Source organism: Panthera uncia, assembly GCF_023721935.1.
Source record: "Panthera uncia isolate 11264 chromosome B2 unlocalized genomic scaffold, Puncia_PCG_1.0 HiC_scaffold_24, whole genome shotgun sequence".
Classification (NCBI taxonomy): domain Eukaryota; kingdom Metazoa; phylum Chordata; class Mammalia; order Carnivora; family Felidae; genus Panthera; species Panthera uncia.
In genome coordinates this window covers 91,285,297-91,307,195 of record NW_026057580.1, presented here as the reverse complement: position 1 = coordinate 91,307,195, position 21,899 = coordinate 91,285,297, and the positions used below count along the sequence as shown (strand labels likewise).

Sequence of the window (21,899 nt, the reverse complement as noted above, 5' to 3'; positions counted from 1 at the left end):
TTCTGCTCAATGTGGACTAAATGCGAAATGAACCACTCTAATAACACTCTAACAGATAGGAAACTGGAGTGGGCAAATGCAAATACTGGATAATTTAAAGACCTACTGTCCAATGTAGACTTATCATCCTATTTTTCCTTTTTAAATACCCCATGCTTAGATGGTTTTTAACTCTCAGATGCAAAGCTGTGGTTGCTGATTCTATCCTCACTATGGCTTCTGCGACTGACCTTCCTCTCTCCTCTCAAAGCCACCACTTCCAGTAAGGACAAGCTCACTCTCCTGCCACTACAGGTCTTCCCTGCATCTTCCAATAAAGTCCAAAGGTCCTGTCATGGACCTTCACAACATTATCAGAAAAATGAAAGAATAATAGGCTATCTGTGAGATTTAGAGTGGCTGAGCATTTTACCCAAGTCAAATACAAAAGGCAGGACCAGGACTTGATCCCTGATATCTTCTTGACTTGTGACCCACAGCTCTTTCTACATGTCTGTGTCACCTCTCTTGAGGGGTGGTTGCTCGGCGGGGGAGGGGGGCACGAGAGTGCTCTGTCATTGATGCCCCAGTGCTGGGATCTCAGGCTTGTTCTTCTTTCTCCAACCAACCAACCAACCAGACATTCACTCAATTCCAAGACTTAAGTTGTTAGAAGGAGTGATTTCCACCCCCACCTTTTTTAGATCTAATGTTGGGAATTAGTTCTTCTGATATTACTTGCTGCTTAGTCATTAATACTATATATTAATAGTATATATTTCTTAATAGTATATAGATAGCATAATATTACATAGCATATAAACTCTAAGACACTACTTCTGACTTTGTTTAAACTATGCCAGTTTATCTTGAAATTTAAACTCCTTTGACAATTTAGGCTAGAGATAACTTGTTAATCTTTTTTTTTTGGATAGTCACATGTTAGTTTCAACCCTTGATCAATGAATGGTAAAAATAATTGTAAAATTAGTGAAAATTATTTAAATGAAATAAAAATTATACAAAGGACAATGCACTGTATTGATAGATGTAAATGGAATTAAGAGTTGGTAATTATTGGGGGCGCCTGGGTGGCTCAGTTGGTTAAGCACCGGACTCTTGATTTCCACTTTTCCACTCAGGTCATGGTCTCATGGTTTGGGAGATCAAGCCCCGCATCAGGCTCCATGCTGACAGAGTGAAGCCTAGTTGGTCTCTCTCTCTGTGCCCCTCCCTCACTCTCCCTCTCTCTCTCAAAACAAATAAATAAGCATTAAAAAAAAAAGGAGTTGGTAATTATTGGGTTAATTTCAGTGTAGCTATTACAAGGAGATAATTCAATGGGCTTAAAGATTTAGTTATTCTCTCAGTGGTAATCCATCAGTTCAAAATTTTACTTACTTACTGTTATGCACATATGTTTTGCCCATTTGTAAAAATGAAAATAGCTAGCATGTGCTAGGCATGAATATATAAAACATGTAAACATGCTTTACCTCATTTAATCTCTGCATCAGCCCTATGGGTGGGTGTTTCTATTAACTTCATTTCATATTTGAAGAAAAGTACAGACGTGTTAACTAGCCAGAATCACAGAGCGTCTCAGTGGCAGAAGTTGGACTCCAACCCCAGTGCTATCAACTGAGGCACGTACTCTTGGCCACTAGCCTGATGGGAGGGAACAGAGAGGTAACTGACTCACCCTTGCTTGTCCAAGGTAGTCTTCATCCAGCAGGTGGAGAGGGGCTTGTGGTATAATTCCACGAAGCAGCCTTGATGCATGGAAGTATCTTTGAAAGCTTAACAGTCTTTTCACCTTTTTCTTGGTGCCAATTTCCCCTGAGTGTGTTGTATCTGTGGAAAGTAATCAAATAAGAAGTTATATATTTAATAAACCCTATTTTCTCTACTATGTAAAAATACAATGTATTATAAAGGAGATAAATTGAAAAGACTAATAGTCTATTAATTCTACATCTGAAGTTCTTCTAGAACGAAAATGACCTTTCTTATATATTACATTCATTAAAATGTCAAGACATTTCTGAATGTAATTTTGGAAGACATGAAATATATAAATTAAAAACATCATTTTCTTATTAATGACACTGGTATGCTTTGTAAGTGAAATCCACATACTTTTGCATGCATTTGAAAGGAGTAGTTATGCTTTTTCTGTGATATTAAAGCCAAGTCTCAAAAATTTAGACCAGGTTCTCATCCTACAGTCTCTGAATTAAATACACTAGCTTATACACGAGGAAAATGTTTCCTAATGTCCCAGAACATCAGTGGCAAAGGAATCAATACTCTCCGTTCAGAAGGGACCTAGATTTCCCTGACGAGAAGCAGAGAGGGTGTCTACTTTGTAATGGAGTATATTCTCTTTTACTGGTGGCCATGAAAGCCTGATCCTGTCAGTAGAGATATTTTAATACTCATGTGACATGGGCCTTTCAAAACTTGACTATTGACATTGTGGTGACTGTCTAGAAATACTCCAAGCACATTATCTGAATGCCTGTCAAGGTATGTCTTATCTCAGCTGAAATTCTATGAGTCACTCCAGGGTCACATAAGAGACATCTTCTGCCCAATTTGAATCTGGAGTCAATTGAACACTCTAGGGGCGCCTGGATGGCTCAGTCGGTTAAGGGGCCAACTTCGGCTCAGGTCATGATCTCGCGGTCCGTGAGTTTGAGCCCCGCGTCGGGCTCTGTGCTGACAGCTCAGAGCCTGGAGCCTGTTTCAGATTCTGTGGCTCCTTCTCTCTGACCCTCCCCCCGTTCATGCTGTGTCTCTCTCTGTCTCAAAAGTAAATAAACGTTAAAAAAAATTAAAAAAAATAAAAATTGAACACTCTAGTAGAAACACGTACAGTTCATATATAAAGAAATTCTGGATTCTTTGATGCTTCCTCCTGTCTTCCCTTCTCCTTTAGGAAACTCAGAATCACAATGGATAGAGAAACAGTGGGCAATGTGGCCTTCCCCAATGGTAGACACCTACCAAAATCAGTTTGTTCCTTAGGTTCCATTATGCATGCAAAGGCTTAATTCGGGCTGGGCAAAACCTGCTGTTCTCTGGAAATGCTGTTTGGCTGAAATTCTTTCTATTTTTTAAAAAATATTTATTTTGGGGAGAGTGCAAGCTGGGGAGGGGTGGAGAGAGGGAGACAAAGGATCTGAAGAAGGCTCTGCTGTTATGAGGCCATTGGAATGATCCAGGCAAGAGATGATGGCAAGAGATCATGGGCAGGGGGGAGACCAGTGAAGGAACCAGAAGTAGAGGGAGGGATCCAGAGTATATTTTGCCCCGAATAACTGGGAGAATGGAGCTGCCATCCCCTGAGACGGGAGAGCTGCAGGTAGAGCAGTTGTACAGGGGATTTCAGTTTTGCATGTGCTGAATTTGGATGTCTACTGGGAATTCAGGTGGAGATGTCAGATAGAAATAAGTAGCTATAAAACCCAGAGCTTGGGGGAGAAGACTGGGTTAGAGATACAAATCCGAGAGTTGTCAGATGAGATTAACTAGGGAGTGAGCATGCATACAGATGAGAAAAGCATCAGAGTCTGAGTTCTGCAGTATTTCAACTTTGAAAGGATATAGAGAAGAACAGAGAAAAATCAAAAGGACTAAGAAGGACTATCCAGTGGGTATGGGGGGGAAAAAAAACCCCAAACAAACGATCATTTCTCAGAAGCCTAGTGAAGACAATATTGCAAGGATGAAGATGTCCTCAGTATCAAATGCTGCTAATAAATCAAGTACAATGCAGACTGAAAATTGACCACGGGTGTATAAATTTGTCAAAATGAGCTGAACTATGCACTTAATAGAGCACATTTTATCCAACCTAGAAACAACAACACCCTAGTCACGCGTCTAGCTTCCAGATTTTGGTTTTAAAAGACAATTTCTCACTAAAAGGAGCCAGACCACCTTGAGGAAATGGTCGAGTCTAGGACCGGGGCCGCAAAGTACAGGAAGGACTGTAACTTCTTATAATGCCAGAAGATAAGGGAGAGGTTGATAAATGATGAGATCATTTAAACATGACAGAGGAGATGACCTGAAGGGGGTCCCTGTGAACAAATAGGGGAAACTTTGAGCATCAACATAAATAGTGGAAGAGCTGGTTATAAACCACTGACTGAAAGAAGAACCCACGAGTTCATACTGATGGGTAAGCAACTAAGTAAGTAAATAAATGAGAAGGGAAAGCTCCTCCTTGCAGAGAGTGTGAGCCAATAGAGTCAGAAAATTGCCATTTTGCAACTTTTATGGTGATAATTGCTTCATGCCCAAATCATCAGTGGACACTAAAATTATTCGGTGAAAGTTTAAAGAGCAGCAAGATAATTTATAGTATCAAAGTATCTCCTTACGGATTTACTAATTGGAAAGGAAAATACGCGTAGCTTTTTAGTGGAAGAGGCGCTATCTTCCCTAAGTAGTCAAAGTTCACACCACCAATAATGGGAGAAGGTGACATTACATGCCTCCTGGTGTGATGCACTGAGGACGCAACATTGCCAATGCTCTGTTCCTGCTTCAAATGCACAGCCAACCCCCCCGAAAGAGGAAACATCAGAAAAACCTAAGTTGAAAGACACTCTAAAAAATAATCAGCCTGTGCTCTTAACAAATGCTGATGTTGTGAAAGTCAAAGATAGCCTCTGGTATTGTTTTAGGATAACGGATACCAGATATCATGCTCTAAGTGCATTTGCATGACTGAATGGGATCCTGGATCAGAGCAAGTTTTCCAAAAATGACTTTATTAGAATAATTTGTGAAGTTTGGATATGATATAGTCATAGTCTATCTACAAATTTCTTGAATTTGATCACTGAGCTGTGGTTATGCAAAAGAATGCCTTTTTTTCTATGAAAAGACATGCTGAAATATTTAGGGATAAAGGGGCACGATGTGCACAACAAATTCTCAAAGGGTTATGAAAAAATATACAGCAAAGACAAATAGGCCAAAATAATAATTGGTGCATCTGGGTAAAGGGTATATGAATGTTATCCTATCCTTGAAAATCTTCTGTAAATCTGAAGGCATTTTATATATAAAGAAGAGAGAATGAGAAGAGAAATCTCAGGCAATGCTATCAAGTGCAGACAGCCCAAGGAGTTTTGCTACACGGCGGAGGAAAGAAATGTGATGGTTCTATGTAGAATTATATAGAATGAGAGCAAGTATGTCGATAAGTAAATGAAATGAGTTATTCCTGTTATGTATAAATCTAAAAGGAAAAAGCCATACAATGATCTATTCCGTTTTTAGCATTCTATGAAAATTCCCCCCTTCTAAGATACTAAAAGAAAATCTCCTATGTGGCTGAGGGCATTTCCATAATGGCACCAGAAGTAAACAAGGTAAGCCTGAATGATGGAAGTATGCCACAAACATAGCAAATTCAAATTGTGGATTACAGTCGACTCTTGAACAATGTGGGAACTGGAGAGGGCCCATTCACTGTGCAGTTGAAAATCTGCATAAAACTTTGGACACCTCAAAAACATAACTGCTAATAGCCTGCAGTTGGCTGGAAGTCTTACTGATAACATAAACAGTTGATTAACACGTATTTTGTACATTACATGTGTTATATGCTATATTCTTACAATAAAGTAAACTAGAGAAAATGTTATTAAGAAAATCATAAGGAAGAGACAATAATACATTTACAGTACTGTACTGTATTTACCGAGAAAAATCTTTGTGTTAGGGAACTCACACAGTTCAAGCTCATGTTTTTCAAGTATCAACTGTATTCCTTTGTAAATGTCCATTCAGCTTTCTAAATGGTGTGATACTTTAAACAGATTCATAGGTAATAATGACACTTAAGTTACATATAGTAAATACAGATGACAGGAAATAATGGTTTGTATTCATTGCAGTTACCATGTTGACAAAAATACTGCTAATCTAATGATGCTATCAAGTATTAACTTAGATCCATTTTGCCCTTAAGCCAAAGAACATGGCAAGATTCCCTTCTTTCCTGCTTATTTTTTTTACCTTGTAGTCAAACAGATAGTAGTCCACCAACATGCCAGAATGTAGGTCTCTTTCGATCTTTATTTAAATTTTTGATATTTTTTGGCCTTAACTGTTATTTAAAAAATATTGCTTTAAAATAGGATATACCTTGATTACTGAGCTATTTGGCACCCTTTCTAAGTTGGAGTATGAAGTAAGTACCCCACTGCCCTGGTTCTCACCCTGTCTTACATCTTTGGTGCACACGCTCAGATAATGTAAAACATGCTCAATATTAAAATAAATCTAGACAATAAAACCGTCTCGTGGTTAATTTTTTGTGGTAGCCTGTAGGTTAAAAAAAGGTAGCATACAATATTATTCACAGTGAGGATTTTCAAAGTTTTGGAACAAATTGGTTATCATGAGGTATATTCTTTATTTGTGCAGTTTCGAACTTCCTGAGATTGGCAGGCAGCTATCTACCCTGCTGCAGCATTAACTGGTGGCCATTTTTTTCTAAAATACCAATCAAGCCATGATCATGTCATTCGGCACTTCTATCTGGGTTATTCTTTACCAGGTAAGAAAATATTTCAGAATTGATTTCAGGTAGCCGCTTATGAAAACAATGGGGTTTATTTGAAGATGTACATGAAGCTAAATGAAAAAATCCTCAGGCTAGCTCTCTAAAAAGGAGAACATTCAATAATGCAAGAAAGATAAATTTATTTAAAACAGTATTAATAACGTATTTGTTAACTGTAATTTAGGGAGCACTTTGTGCTCTGTGAGATCACGACAAATTAGGATATAAGCTGAAGGTGCGGTTGGGAGAAAAAAATCCGTATAAGAAACAACACGTGAATAGATTGCCATGCTGTATGCTTGCCCCAGGCACTGCTTTTTGAAGTGTTCAAATGTATCATACAATTATTGAATAACATCGGATACATTTATTTACAAAAGAACTCTCAGTGAATAACCAGTGTACTGACTTTGGTAATTAGGGGTATAGTGATATGCATATCTGGGTAGAAGTTTAAATGATTAAGCTTCATTTTACAGATAGTTCAGCTGAATTCAACTCGTGAAAATCTGGAGAGTCTTAGCGATGTGCCTAATAACGACTTGCTGTTTATTTAATATCTTTATATAATTAAAAAAGTCATTATTTAAAGGCATTCACAGTTATTGTAATGGTGCTTTTTGCTTGGATTTTGTCGTTTTATGGGCTATTGGTCCCCGAATTTTCATTTGGAACAGTTAAAATGGTGCTCCAGAATAGTTTCACTGCCTCATCTATGTGTGCATTGACCTGGACTGTGAAATTCATTTTCTGCTCACTTGTTCATTTATAAATTTCACAAATATGTACATATTAACACATCTCTGCACAATTTAGACACTAATTTAGGGTTACGAAGTTTATATTGGCACTGCTGATATGGTAGTTTTTAAATTTCACAAGTTGGGGTTGGCTTAAATACAAAAAATGTTAATAAAAATTATTTTCATTTTGAGTACCTTCTTCATGGCATATTCTCTTTATAGGGGCTGATAAATTTTGGTACAAGGAGAAACCTTAAGCCCAGAATAAATATCTAGGATAAGAAAATCTATAAGCGTACTTACTGTTTCTGTCAACGTATAAGTCTTGCTTATACAGAAGCAAGGTCTATATCAACTGTTTCCTGAATCTGAATAGTTAGTAACTGATGCAGAACTAAAGCAGGTGCTATAAGAACAAAGAATGCCTTTATATTTAAGTGAGCAGAATTCGCCTCAAGCAAACATGGAGACCCAACTCCCATAAACTTAATACTTTCGGAGCATTAATGCACCTGAATCTTTTAAATAATGTGTTATTAATAAATGCCCTACTCTGATAATTATTGTACTCATTATAATACCTATATTATACGATGATGATGATGATGATGATGATGATAATAATAATAATGAAAGTCTTTGCTGGGTTAGTGGCTATTCATAGGCTTTGTTATTCTTCTTTTATAGGATTTTTAACATGTCTTGCACTATAGAGTTATTAGTATAAATAACTTATTAGCCCCCAAGAGCATAAATCATCTCACCAAACTTTGCAATTGTAGTGTTAAGTCCTGACAGCTTTTAAAATTTGGTTTTGGTAATGCCAGTGCCTGACTTAAATGTTGCTCGCAGGGCCATTCGCTTCAAAGGGAAATCCACTTCAAAGAAGGCTCTTCTAAATAAACACATTGTCAGCCACAGGACTAAATAAAGAGCCAGGTCACCTCCCTTCCACTGAGGCTCCCTTGTTTTAGAGATCTTGGTTGATTTCGATAACTAACCATGTGGGCCACTTATTTTTTCTCTTCCTATGCTTTAAATTCCCCACTCTTACCTTTTAAATTCACCAATAAAGAGTTGAGTCTGCAAAACCCTAGGTCCCCACCCCTGACCCCAATAAAGAACACTAGCCCGTGCTCACACACTCTCTCTTTCTACCCATGACTTTGCTGTGTGACCCCACGTGTGCTGTGTAATTTCCAGGTCCTGTAAGTAATAAACCTTTATTTTTTCAAAGTTTCTTGATGGTTACTACTCAAGGGTATCTTGCAACCATAAGAACCACAAGCGTTGGTCCAGCCACAACATTAGCTATTGATAGGTGGAGACTGGCACACGACAGTAAACCCTTGTATTTAGTGCATAATCTTGCACATAATGGAAACTCTATGCACAATTTGTTGATTTAATTTGAACTAATTATCTCAGTTTACAGAAATATCATCATCAAATGCCTCTTTTAAATAATAAGCTAGTTTAAAAAGTGCAAGATGCTAGAACTTATAGGTTAGTTTTGAAATCATTTTCTCAAACCCTCAAGGAGTTCCAGGGCCCAGGTCCTTCCCCTACCACTGTTTCTGTGATCGGCTCCCACTGTAACCCTCAACTGTGCCCTGTATGATTGCAAATTCACTCTTTTTTACACACCTGATGCTCTAATAAGGCTGTACTGGTCTTGGAGGCCACATTCCTGCTTGTTTCCTTTGAATTTCCACAATATCCTGCAAGTTATAGGTGTTAAATACATGATGAGCAGATTAAGTGACTTTCCTGTGTCTGTGCTCCAGTTTCCAGTTCAAGAACAATAAGTCTTGGAGAAATCGGGTTGAAATTCTAGTTTTAAATATGTAGGTTTTAAAAAGATGAGAAAAAGTTAATTCACTTGATTTCAGGTGCCTTGGAGCACAAAAATAAGCAGATTTGTAGCATAGCTCTTTATCTCTTGCTACCAATTCTTCTAGTTCAGGGTTCAGGATCCCTACAAAGTTGGAAACTAGAGGAATTGTCCAGAATGGCAATTTTCTTGAAAAACATAGGGTTGAAGAGTGAAACAACTTTTTCTAAGATGCACTTGCCCTGCAGATACAATTTTAAGTAAACTACTTTAAAAGGTGAAAACATTTTAAAGATGCTGTATATAAAAAATAATATCTATGATTTCTAAAAGGTACAATGTGGGCTTGTAGTCTTGATGAGGTGCTAACGACATCAGCCTCTGAATAAGACTAGTGCTCCTCTCAACATATTAAATACTTCGATTCATTTTCATGTGCTTTCAGCAAATTTCATACTTCAGACTTGGCTGTAATGACATCAGTACTCAAATTCCACCCTTCAGAGTTTAGCATCTCTAGATATTAAAGTCTGTGTTTAGTCATGAAAGAACTAGCTGCCAAAAAGCCTTGTAAAATATGTTACGATCTCCATCCCAGTCTTTCAAAAATCATCAGTGGTCATAAGTGGCCATATTTGTTTATTTCTTCCTGTATTCCCAGCACTTAGAAAATGGTGGGGAGGACTGATGACAACCAAGGATATTATTTGACCTGTAGCATCAAATGTGGAGACTGCGTGCACATGGAGGGACATATTTTTAAGACATAGTCATTACAAATGACCTTTGAAGTCCTGAACAGTTGGATTGAGATAAAATACAAATGAAATTCCTTAACATCTAGGGCACTTTCTAGCCTTAGCCTTTAATAGAAAAGGAGGAAAATCAGTGGTGATACCAAAAAGCTAATAAACAAAAATACGTATAACATCAATGACAACAATAACAAAACACTGGGGGAAGAAAAGGAAAGAAAGAGAAAGAAAATAAACTCAAACAAAGTACACCATCACTTGAAAATGTAACTTGAAGTTGGGAAATCAATTTGAGTTAAAAGCAGCTATTTTAAGTTCTCTAAAATCAGCTCTTGAATAGAGATGTATTAAAGCCCCATGTCATTAGCTCTTCTGTGTACAACAAATACTCACGACTCCTTGATGGCTGTCACTAGAAGAAGAGCTTTGTGTCAACACTGCCACAGAGTGGGAGGAGGAGGCGGAAGAGGAGTCTTTAAGACAGGGTAAATTGTTTCTCGAGTTCTACTTTATTTTTTTTTAATTTTTTAAAATGCTTTTTTAAATTTATTTTTTGAGACAGAGACAGAGCATGAGCAGGGGAGGGGCAGAGAGAGAGGGAGACACAGAATCCGAAGCAGGCTTCAGGCTCCGAGCTGTCAGCACAGAGCCTGAGGTGGGGCTAGAACCCATGGTCTGTGAGATCATGACCTGAGCTGCAGCTGGACGCTCAACCTACTGAGCCACCCAGGCGCCCCTCTCTAGTTCTACTTTTTAACATGTTTATTTTTCTTTTCTTTTTTTTAAATGTTTATTTATTTATTTTGAGAGAGAAAGAGTGCAAGTGGGGGAGGGGCAGAGAGAGAGAGGGAGAGAAAGAATCCCCAGCAGGCTCTGCTCTGTCAGCAAAGATCCCAAAGTGGGGCTTGATCTCATGATCTGGGATCATGACCTCAGCCCAAATCAAGAATCTGTTGCTCAACCGACTGAGCCACCCAGGCACCCCTAACATATTTATTTTTTTTCAATTGCCATTTCTCTTTCATGTTCTTGGCAGTGAAGAGGGTACCAGCATACCAGATAGGAGTCATAGAAGAGAATGACCCCCTTCTCTTGTTCCCTGTCCGCACACCTGCTGCATCGGCACCAGGAAGTAGGCTCAGAAAGTATTCATGAAGGTCATATGCTTGTCCTCAGCCACACAACACACTGGTTTTTGGCAAAATGTGCTGTTTTCAGCCCGGTGCTTTGTCCACCATACAATCCATTCCAACCTAAGGATTATGGATCTCTAACTTCCTGGGTTCAGGAATGAATGGAAAGCTATTACTTCCTTTTTGTAAAGGAGGGGAAAAGGCCTTTAAAATAAACTCAAGATTCTTTGGGCAATAGAGAGGGTTTTCAAAATCCCAGTTTGAATGAAATTTGAATGAATTAGTAAGGAGCAGATCAAATTTCCTCCATCCTAAAGAAGAAATACACTCCAGGCACAATGCGGTTTTATTGAACCCTTGGCTTCTCAGAGTTTGAAATGTTTAGCAGATCCTGAGTTTTGAGGGCAATGGTTTGTGGTGAGCAAATTGAGGTGACCAAACTGCAGTTGATTCTAAGTCTCCAGAGGTTAAAAATTGCTGCATTAATTTCCTGATTCTCAGCACATATTTAAAATAAATGTGGTCTTTTATCTGGAGATAGATATTTGAATTGTTCCATTTCACTACGAAAATTCCAGATGTGTGTTGTAATGTGCATTGGCTCCTCTGCTTTCACTTGGTCTGCTACTTCTTCACTCGCCTGTCCCAGGATATTGGGCAAACCTTCTGATCGCCCCCAGATGTCCCCTCCAATCTACCTCACCTGCCACTGACAGATTTATTCCTCAAGCACAATCCCGACTGTGTCAGCCCTCTGCTCCAAATTCTTCAGTGGCTCCCCAATGTCTACTTAGGTAAGTTCGTATTATTTATTCTGGTATTCACGGCTCTCCAAATGTGATGCCAACTTATTTTTCCATTTTTGTCTCCTGCCAGACCCCTTGCAGATAAATAGGTCTCTGTTCTTGCTGTTTCCCACCTCCTACCAGGTCCCCTATGGTTTTCTGCTTCTGTACTGATTCCCACATTCCTTTTCCATTGAGTTTTATCTTTACCTGTTGAAATGCCATGCACACTACCACAGCCCACCTCAAATATTTCCTCCTCACTTCCCAGTCAGAGACCTTCAGGTCCTTCTGGGAGTCCTCTTAATGCATTGCAGTTGATATGGTAGTAACAGGCGTTCTTAGCTCTCTGACGAGGCAGCAGGTGCTGTGCTCGCTATTGTAAGCCCCGTCAGGATATGGCCACGTCTTAAAAAGTGTGTGGACTGGCTAAAAAGGTGCTTATTGAACGAAGAAATGAAAGGATGAGGTGATTGTTGATTGAGGTGCAAGATTTTTATTTTTCCCGTCATTACTGTAGCCCATTACCTTGCTTCCAAATAGGTGCTACCATGGGATTGTAGGATTGAATGAATTATCCAGAAGAGGAAAGATTCATTCATCTAACAACAGATAACAAGGGTGATCCTCTGTGCAGAAGAACTTGAATGTCTAGCTCTTTTCTCAATTTGTTGGATTTTCTGTGATGATTATAAGCACATCTTGAGAATGGTGGTAGGTTAGTGCTGAGTTTATCCATTGGTAGAGGCCTGGATAAGAACATGTGTCTTGAAAAATGTCCAGAAAATGATCCTTTATAGTTTATTCTTTGGAAACTAAGTGCATCTTAAGTGAATTCCTTTTCTTTTATAGGCTACAAAGGCTACTTGAAAGATATTTTACCTGAGTGAAAACTTTGACTTAATGGATTGAATCAAGTGGGTATTAGCAGTGGTTGGGGTATAACTCTATAAATGTAAATACCCACCCTAGTGCAGTAGGGAACTTGAGATATTTATCTGTGCATTGAGATTTGTCTCTTATGGCCCATGGCTCTCTATGGCTTAGGTGTGGCACCTTAGGTGCATTCACATCTACAACTCTTGGTGTAGGGCACTCTTAAGGAACAAGCTTCCATTAAGACTCATATCATTAACAGGCCATGGGAAGCTATATATTATCACATGGAGCTAGAGCAGAGAGAAGAAAGAATCGATTTAGATGACTACTAATGCATGGATACCCAAACTATTCCCAAAGATATAATGGATGTACTTAATCTAGAACAAATGCAACTGGCCTCTTATTCCATGTGTTCTATCCATAGCAAGAACAAGAGGGCTTGGGGCTAGGAATGATGAAGTAGGAAATACTGAGTATGTACTAAGTCGTATACATTTGTCTTCCTATTAATTTTCATAAAAGTGGGTATTGTGAAGTTGATGGTAATGGGTATATTTTAGAGATGAAGCCATGTATCTGGCAAGGTTTAGTAATTTATCCAAAGTCACACAACTGATAAGTAGCAGAGCAGGGATTCGGACCCAGCTATATCTGACCTTGAAGATGATGCTATAGAGTTCCTTATATTTTATCCTTTACAGGAAAGGACAAAGAGTAGGAGACATGTGAGGTCCAGCATAGGACCCTATTTCCCTGGGGTATGGTCATACATCAATACCCAGATTCCTCTCCTTTAAAAAAGTATAGTAAGGGGCACCTGGGTGGCTCAGTCGGTTGAGCGCCTGACTTCGGCTCAGGTCATGATCTCACAGTTTGTGAGTTTGAGCCCCGCGTCAGGCTCTGTGCTGACAGCTCGGAGCCTGAAGCCTGCTTTGGATTCTGTGTCTCCCTCTCTCTCTGCTTCTCCCCTGCTCATGCTCTGTCTCCCTCTGTCTCTCAATAATAAGTAAATGTTAAAAAAAATAAAAAAGTATAGTAAAACAAAAATAATAAAAGGAAATGTCAATATAATTCACAAATACAAGTGTTTTAAAACCAACAAAGATTTAAAAGTTGAAGATTAAAATCGATATCATTGAATAGGAATGTCACAGTGAGAAATATAGAAAGGCAACTTATAAAACAACTACAAGACAACCAGAGAAATAGCTTCATAGCAAAATTTGGAAGCAATTCTATGTATGTAACTTTCTTGTTTCTAGCAGTAAACATACAAATGGAATATTAGGAGGTGAATAATAAATCACTTGTGAGCTTTAAAATTGAAAACACATGTATTACTGACACTGACTTAACGTGATTTGATTATTATGTTATTACACAAAGAAATTTGCAGGCCTGGGTTAGTGCCTCAAGCTTTGGAAAAGGCAAACATTTTTGTTGTGGATGCAGAACAGAGCTGCAGTTTCTGGGGAAGGGAAAGAGTGGGAGGTACTTGGGCAAACAAGCTGCTGAAAATAAAATCGTGACAGGATGCACACAGGCCTCTAGTTTAACCATTTTGGAGGAAAGCCTTAAAGTCACCTAAGGTTTTACCTGAAGGGCATCTGCTGACTGAGACGTGTTCTGAGAGCCTGGTCTTACTTGTTCAACGTGGCTCATGGGCACTTTCTTTTCTCCCCCCTTCCTTCCCTCCAGGAAATATATATGTCCTTGATGTGTTTTCTAAAATGTGAAATAATATTCAACTCAGGAACAGATATTTAATAAACATACACTACTCTTTGGTAGCTGACAAGGAATGAAATAGAAGCCCTTTAATCATGAATTGGCAACTTGTCCTACTGGGTCTCAGTGCTTAAGCAGTGTGGTAAACACCGATTAGGCTCCACCTACAAATATTTATTGAGCATCTTCTTTGTGCTAGGTAGTTGCATATACAACATTTTTAAGACAGTGTTTCTGACCTCAAAAAGGAAGGTGGTAGTATAGATGTTTGATTGACTTCACTACTTTCATATCTATTTCAGCTGTGATGGGCAAGGGATATTTTATGTATGAAAATGCCTAGAAATTATCATACAAAGCGGAAAATATGATCCAGAGGAAGAAATTCCAGTGGGTTCCACTCTCAAAAACATGATGATTTACTTGCCCCTGGCCCTTTTTGGAGTCAAATAACCCCCAAAGGGTAGCGGCAAGGTGGCTCCTGGTATGTACGTAGGGGGTGTGGCACGGTGGAGAGGCTTGGAGGACAGGACAGGAGAAGAGGAATGAAGAGAGAGATAAGAAAGAGAAGAGGCATACAAGCACCCATTGGAAGCGGTCTCTATATACCAGTGAAAGCCAATCTGAGACAAAATGCAAGGAAGTTTTTGCACTGCCCTCTGAATCCCACATGTGTTTGAGTGAGGTTGTATTCTTTCTGGTAATGGACAGGGTTCTGCATGCCCTTCCAGATGAGGTGAAGCCTAACTACAGGTGTAGAGTGGTTGGTCTAAAATATGTTCCTATTTTTAGGGCTTCAGAGACAATAGAGCTCTAAACTCTAAAAACAAGCATATAAAAACCCTGTGTTGGCAAAAAAAAAAAATTAATACACGCAAAACCTACTAAAGTTGTAGACAGTCCTGCTCAAGTAGGAGTTGTGGGGATGAAAAGGCAGGGAGCAAGGGCAGTGTGGCATAGAAATACACCAAGAGGAGTATGAAGTGTTTGTACTGAGGTTTCTTTTGCCTGAGATCATTAGCACTGGATTGTTCAGAGTGAAGAGTATAATTGCTGTGTCTGAAGGAGGCAGTATGGAGGAAGAGTTGGTAGAGATTTGGCAGCTATAAGACTTGTGGAATGACCAAAGAGAAGAACTATCCTCGATTGTTTCAATAGCTCACCCTTCCCTTCCCTTCCCTTCCCTTCCCTTCCCTTCCCTTCCCTTCCAAATGATCTAAATGTACATCAACCAGAAAACAGGTAAACAAATCAGGGTAAATTCTCACAATGGAATACTAGTCAATGGTAAAAAAGAATGAATTACTGACAAGCAATGTGGATACATCTCAAAAACATTATGAAGTAACTAGATTCAAAAGAACACATACTATATGATCCCATTTGTATTAATTTTTAGAATCAGAACTAATCTACAGAATGGTAACCAGAAAACTCAGAAAACTGAGTGCTGTGGGAACAGGGGAAGACTGGAATGGGTAAGAGGAAACTTTCTGAGAGGATGGAAATTGGCTTTATCTTTATAATGGCGGTGGTTACACAAGTAGATACATTTCTCCTAATACTTGTGCATTTCACTGTATGTAAATTTCATCTTTACTTACAGACTCCAACCAACATTGTTCATCTTCATATAGAAACACTCTTCCATATGCTCTTCTGCAATCCAAACCCATGAGTCCATCCAGACTCTCCAAAAGCTCTCCCTCCTCCAGAAAGCTTGTCTTGATAGTGCAGCCTTTCCTCTCCCCTCTCCTCCCTTTCCCTCCCTTCCCTTCTCTTCCTTTGCCTTCTCTTTTCCTCTCATTCTTCCCTACTTCCTTCCTTTCCTTCTTCAAATATTAACCAAATGTTTACTTTGGTCCAGACACTGGGCAGGGCTGGTGGTGAAACATGAGGCGGACACACCTTCTTCTCCTAGAGATTTCCTTGTCCAGAGGGGAGATTACTACTGCTCCTCCATGGCAGCAATAGCTGAAAACAGTGATCCTGCGTTTGGGGGGCGGGGTGGGGTGGATATCTGCACTCTCTTGGGACCTCCAGCTGCCCTTCCAGTAGGCAGGTAGTGTGGCTGGATACCTAAGCAGTGCCCTCATAGTTTCTGGACCTCCAGGAGTAGCAATGACTCCTGGTAGAGGTGCCATTTTCCCTGGGTTCTCTTGCATCTTCACTTCGGTACACCATATTTAGCGCCGTCCTACTGCTCCACCTGAAGGCTCAGCCAGTAGGGCTGTCTAGCTAGGTAGAGCCAGCACACTATAAGTGGATGGAATAAAAAAGTGTAATTCCAAGGAAAAATCCCTTGGCTTTCAGTGAGATCACCAGGTTCAAGTCTTGGTTCTTCCACTCACCAGTCTTGGGGAAAAGAATTGGAATTTACCTAGACTGTGCATGCTCAAAAAGCCTGGTGGAATATGTAAGGACAGCCCCAGTCAGAAGGCAAATATCATCTGGAAAGAGTTAACCCATCAATGAATAAGTTAGCTTGAATTAGTTTGCAGGTAGGTAGGTAATATCAGATAGATTCTGATGGAAGAAGGCAGAAGTCAGTCTAAAGCTTGGGGCTCTATATCATAAGGAAAGACATGGGGGAGGCTCTGCTCTGGAAACAGCTGGAAGGGGGGGTGGAGAGGCAGAGAGAGGAGAAAGAAGGTAGTTGGGAGGAAAGTCTGTTCCCTGTGTTTCCCAGTAGTTGCTGATGTTTTGTGCTGGGTTCCCATAACTACCCCACCCCCAATTTATATTCAGCAAAACAGTTATTCATGCATCTCAGAATTGTCATAGTTATTTCGTACCCACTAAACTGTTAGTTCCTTGAGGACAGGGGCTATGTCTTATGTACTTTTTAATCCCCAGCACTTAGCACAACGGAATGAGTAAAAGAAGGTGTAAAAGTCAAAGAAAAACTTCATTGACTTGGTAATTTTGCCCAGAGGTCCCAGTTCTCTGAACAAAATAGCTTGAGCTAATAATACCTATCATTGTTCCGGGTTTATAAGTAGAGAAACAGAGTAACAAAAGGTTAAGGAACTCGGTAGAAAAAAACTTAAAAAGTAGAACAGGCATCAAAAGAGTTCCCACGCCTCTCATTAACTGATATTGTTTCTTTGTCACATGCAGTAGAATTAATTAAAAAAAAAATCAGGTTCTATCTTGAGCTGAGGCAAGTGTTTAAACTTTCCATCTTTGCAAATAAAGCTCAGTTATTTCCAACAGTCAGCTTTCTGGTAGGAATTCAGGGGACGGATATCAAGTCATTACTTTGGTAACTCGGATAGGGCAGATTTGATTCAGATGTACGTGCTAAAGCCGGCTTTCTGAATGAATGGGAATCAGTCTTTTTCTCAAAATGCCAGGCCTTACCTCTTGGTAAAAAGCAAAATCTGCCCAGCTTCTTCAGTGTCCTAGAGAACATCCCTCTCAGTAATGACAAGTGATAGTCTGCCCTCTTGATGACCTGTTTGGGTTGACAGATTTCACACTGTTTAAGAATGGAGTGAGGAGAGTGCTGTTTGGAGACTCTCCAGAACTATTCTTCAAAGTGTCAGAAACATCACAACAGGGCGTAAAGTTCAGAAGTTCAGTAAGTTTAAGGTCTTTCACCCTGGAAAGTTTTCATTATTTTTTTTTTCCTCTTTCTTGTACACTCCAGTGAATGCTGCAGTTGCAAATTTCTTAGCATGACTTGGTCAAAACCCACTCAAAATTATGCCAAGAATCTGCCTGGAAAGCCATGCTGTCAACATTTGCAGCCCTGGGAGGCTTAGATAATTCAAGAAGTATCTGATTTTCAGTAACCAGATTTCTAGTTATATTGAATTTCAGATTCTTTCAGAAGCCTCAACTCTGAAATATTTTTCCTTAAAAGCAACCAAAGCTTCCGAAATTTGCTTTAAGAGAACTTATTCTCTGGCTGTGGTACCCATTCTGTAAGGCATGTAGTGAACTGTTTAACAAGAATGTAATAAATATGTTTCCAACTAAAAAGAAAAAACAAAAAACAAAAACAAAACTTATTCCTTACCAGCTTTAAGCCAAAGAGAAATTTTACAGTTAACAAGCTATAAACAATAAAACTTCAGTAATAATAATAAAATAGATATTATCATAATAGTTGTTGAAGCCATAAAGCTAATCTTTTAAGATACTTTAGAACCAAAAGCTGTCCCTGATAAATAAAAAGCCCAAAGTAGATTACTAACTACACGTTAGTTAGTGACGAGGAGCTTAAGAAACAACCCCAAGAGTGTTGTTGGATTTAAGAGATCAGTGTGGGAGGCATTTGGGCAATGATGGGGGTGGCAGTTTTGACTGTCACAATGATGGAAAGGGCCCTCATGGACAGTGGAAGGGAGCCAGGGACGCTAGATGTCTCGAAGTGTGGAGACAGTTCCACACATCAGTTGTCCTGTATCTCATTCAACTTCTAAGTGGCTGTGCAGGTGTTCGCGTAGGCGGAAAGCCTCTATATCATGGTCAGAACCTGGAACCTGACCTGTTCCCCCACTTCACGTACAAGTGCACAGTTTATATTGTCCCTTTTCAGGAATGCAAGCACTGTGCGAATTAAGGGAGGGATGTCATTTTGGCCGGAGGGGTCGTGGACAGGATTTCCCAAGAGTGGTTCTTGGTCTTAGGAAACCACCAGAGGTAAGACTGCTTGTGATATCGGATTGCCTTACCACTATGACAAACCTGTGTCAATCTGCACTCGCAGCTGTCACACTCACCGTGACTCAGCATGGAGGTGCAGTATGTGACTGCATCCTTTTGCCGGCTGGGCTGGGTATGCCCTGGCATTTACACATTGAAAGCATGTAATGTATGTGTAATGATAAAGTATGCAGAATGTATAAAGAAGATGTGCCCCCCCCCACACACATATATATTTAATCACTCAGCCATAAAAAATAACGAAATCTTGCTATTTGCAATGATGGGAATTGAGCCAGAGAGTATCATGGTGAGCAAAATAAGTCAGAGAAAGACAAACACTATATGATTTCACTCATACGTGGAATTTAAGAGACAAAACAGATGAATATAAGGGGAAAGAAAAAAAAAAAAAGAGAGGGAGGCAAACCATAAAAGAGACTCTAAACTCTAGAGAACAAACTGAGGGTTGCTGGAGGGGAGAGATAGGAGGAGGGATGGACTAAATGGGTCATGGGAATTAAGGAAGTCACTTGCTGGGATGAGTGCTGGGTGTTATATGTAAGTGATGAATCACTGCGTTCTACTCCTGAAACCAATATTACATTGTATGCTAGCTAACTTTAATTTAAAAAAATAATAAAAGAAAATGAACAATTGAAGCCACAGATTGCTTTTCTTGTATTTCCGCTTTATAATACAGGTAGGACCTTAGGTTGACTTTTTCTTTTTTTTTTTTTTTTTTGAACGTAGTGAATATGTAGGCTATGGATAGTCTTTCAGGATAGTAAAAGCAAATATAAAATATTTGCTACAAAAAGGAGACATTGGATTTGAGAGGGTTAAAAGCTAGATAAAAACTTAGCTGATCAAGGTGGTAAAGTAACAGATTCCTGTCAGTAGCATAGGGATATAGTACAAGAACACAGAATTTGCTATCTGTGCTTTAATACTCCAAGCAAGAGCCAAGATCAGACTTTTCTGAACTTAGTCATCTACATGCCATCATGATTTTTACCATACCCACCTATACCAGTATTTACTTAATATCTTTCTTTAAATCAAATAAATTCATTTTTACTAAAAATGTCTTTTATAAATTTGGCACCAATAAAAAACCAGATTGGATGTGCATTATACTTTTCCTATTATACATGAAAATAAACGTGTAATTATTAAAGTAAAGGAAAGAAGGCTGTGCTTTGTGACAAAAAGATCACCAAGTGCACCCTAAGGTATGCACAGTGCACTTTGGGAACCAGCGCTATAAAGGATATATAGTAATGAAGATGATTGGCTTGGAAAACATGATTTAAAGGCAATTACCACATAATACTGCTAATCTTTATGAAGATACTCTTAAGCAAACTCATTTGAAAAACTTCTTGTAACAGGGCAAACTCTCCAGCTACTGCTATAAGCATATTACATATAATTTAAATTTAGTAAGAAGAGAATAAGCCATCCATAGCAACAAGTCTTTTTGAATAAACACCTTACATAATTTGTTTATTCACTCAACAAATATTTGTCAAGCCCTTACTATGTGCAAAGCATTGTTCTAAGCATTAGAATTAGCAGTGAACAAAATAGAGTTTCTTTTTTTGTGAGCTTATATTTCACTAATATAAGATGAGAAATGGGGGGACCTGGGTGTCTCAGTCAGTTAAGTGACCAACTCTTGATTTAGGCTCAGGTCATGATCTCACGGTTCGTGAGTTCGAGCCCTGACTCAAGCTCTTCCTCCTCACTGACGGAGTCCGCTTGGGATTCTCTCTCTTCCCCACCCCCCCGCCCCCCCCTTCCCTCATGCGTGCATGTGGTCTCTCTCTCTCTCTCTCTCTCTCTAAATAAATAAATAAACTTAAAAAATTATAAAAAAATAAAAGTAAATTTAATTTTTGTTAGTCCCAACAAGATAATAGATAGTGATACAACATCCAAATGATAGTGATAAAGTCCAAATCAGTCAGACAGTCTGAGCTTGGCATCAGAGGATGTGCACACATGATACTGTCATTTGGCTTTTAATTTTTTCTACCAAAGTAATTTTAATGTTTTTTTTTGTTTGTATAGCTTTTCTAACAGTATACTATTTTGTTGATACTTTGCACATATTTTTCAGCCTCATTTAAGATTCCACTCCACAATTTAAGGAATGGAATTTAGAATTTCTTAATCCTTCAGCCCAAGTTTTCATTCTTCATACGTAATTTAAATTGTCCCTAAGTCACCTCAAGTCGCCCGTTTCTATTCTTTATGCCATTAATATCATCGGTTAATGGTTACCAGTGCTTCCTATCATTTAAAGGAGCATAAGTGTTTCCTTCTCTTAAATCTTCTCTGTTTAAGACACTTAAAAGATACCGGCGGTGAGAGCCATTACACCGCTCAAAATACTCCAAGAGAACATTCCTGTCATGAGACTATGGTGACACGTCTTATTATTAATTTCCATATAGTGGGTGTTTCTTACTTATCCCGCTATTAATGTTTGATGAAATTCATCCATTGTATTACCCTGTTAGTCATTTCCAAACAGCTGAAATAAAACCCCAGTGCTTTATGTTATTTTCAAAATCTCTGGAGGCACGACTGGCATTTACAGGTTCAGCTAATGGGAATTTTAAAAATAAGAAAGTTAAACTCTTCACAAAGATTGCTTTGAAGTTCCAGTTAATAACTGCCACTTAAAATAATTGACTCAAGAATTGTAAGATTCTGAGAAGTCATGAGTCACTGAAGAAAAACTAAGTTGTGCCCTCAGATAGCTTTCGTGTTAGGAGTTTTTGGCTATATTATGATTCTTTCAAAACAG

The 21,899-nt window shown here is 39.0% G+C and overlaps 1 protein-coding gene across 3 annotated transcripts in view; it reads right to left on the bottom strand.

The window, feature by feature from the left end:
• PDE7B (phosphodiesterase 7B) overlaps positions 1 to 21,899 on the bottom strand; it is a 578,460-nt gene that overhangs the window by 39,332 nt on the left and 517,229 nt on the right. For all 3 annotated transcript variants that reach the window (XM_049654412.1, XM_049654413.1, XM_049654414.1), the window contains one exon: positions 1,682 to 1,833. In XM_049654412.1, the coding sequence (XP_049510369.1) occupies positions 1,682 to 1,833 (152 nt within the window). The remainder of the gene's footprint in view (positions 1 to 1,681; positions 1,834 to 21,899) is intronic.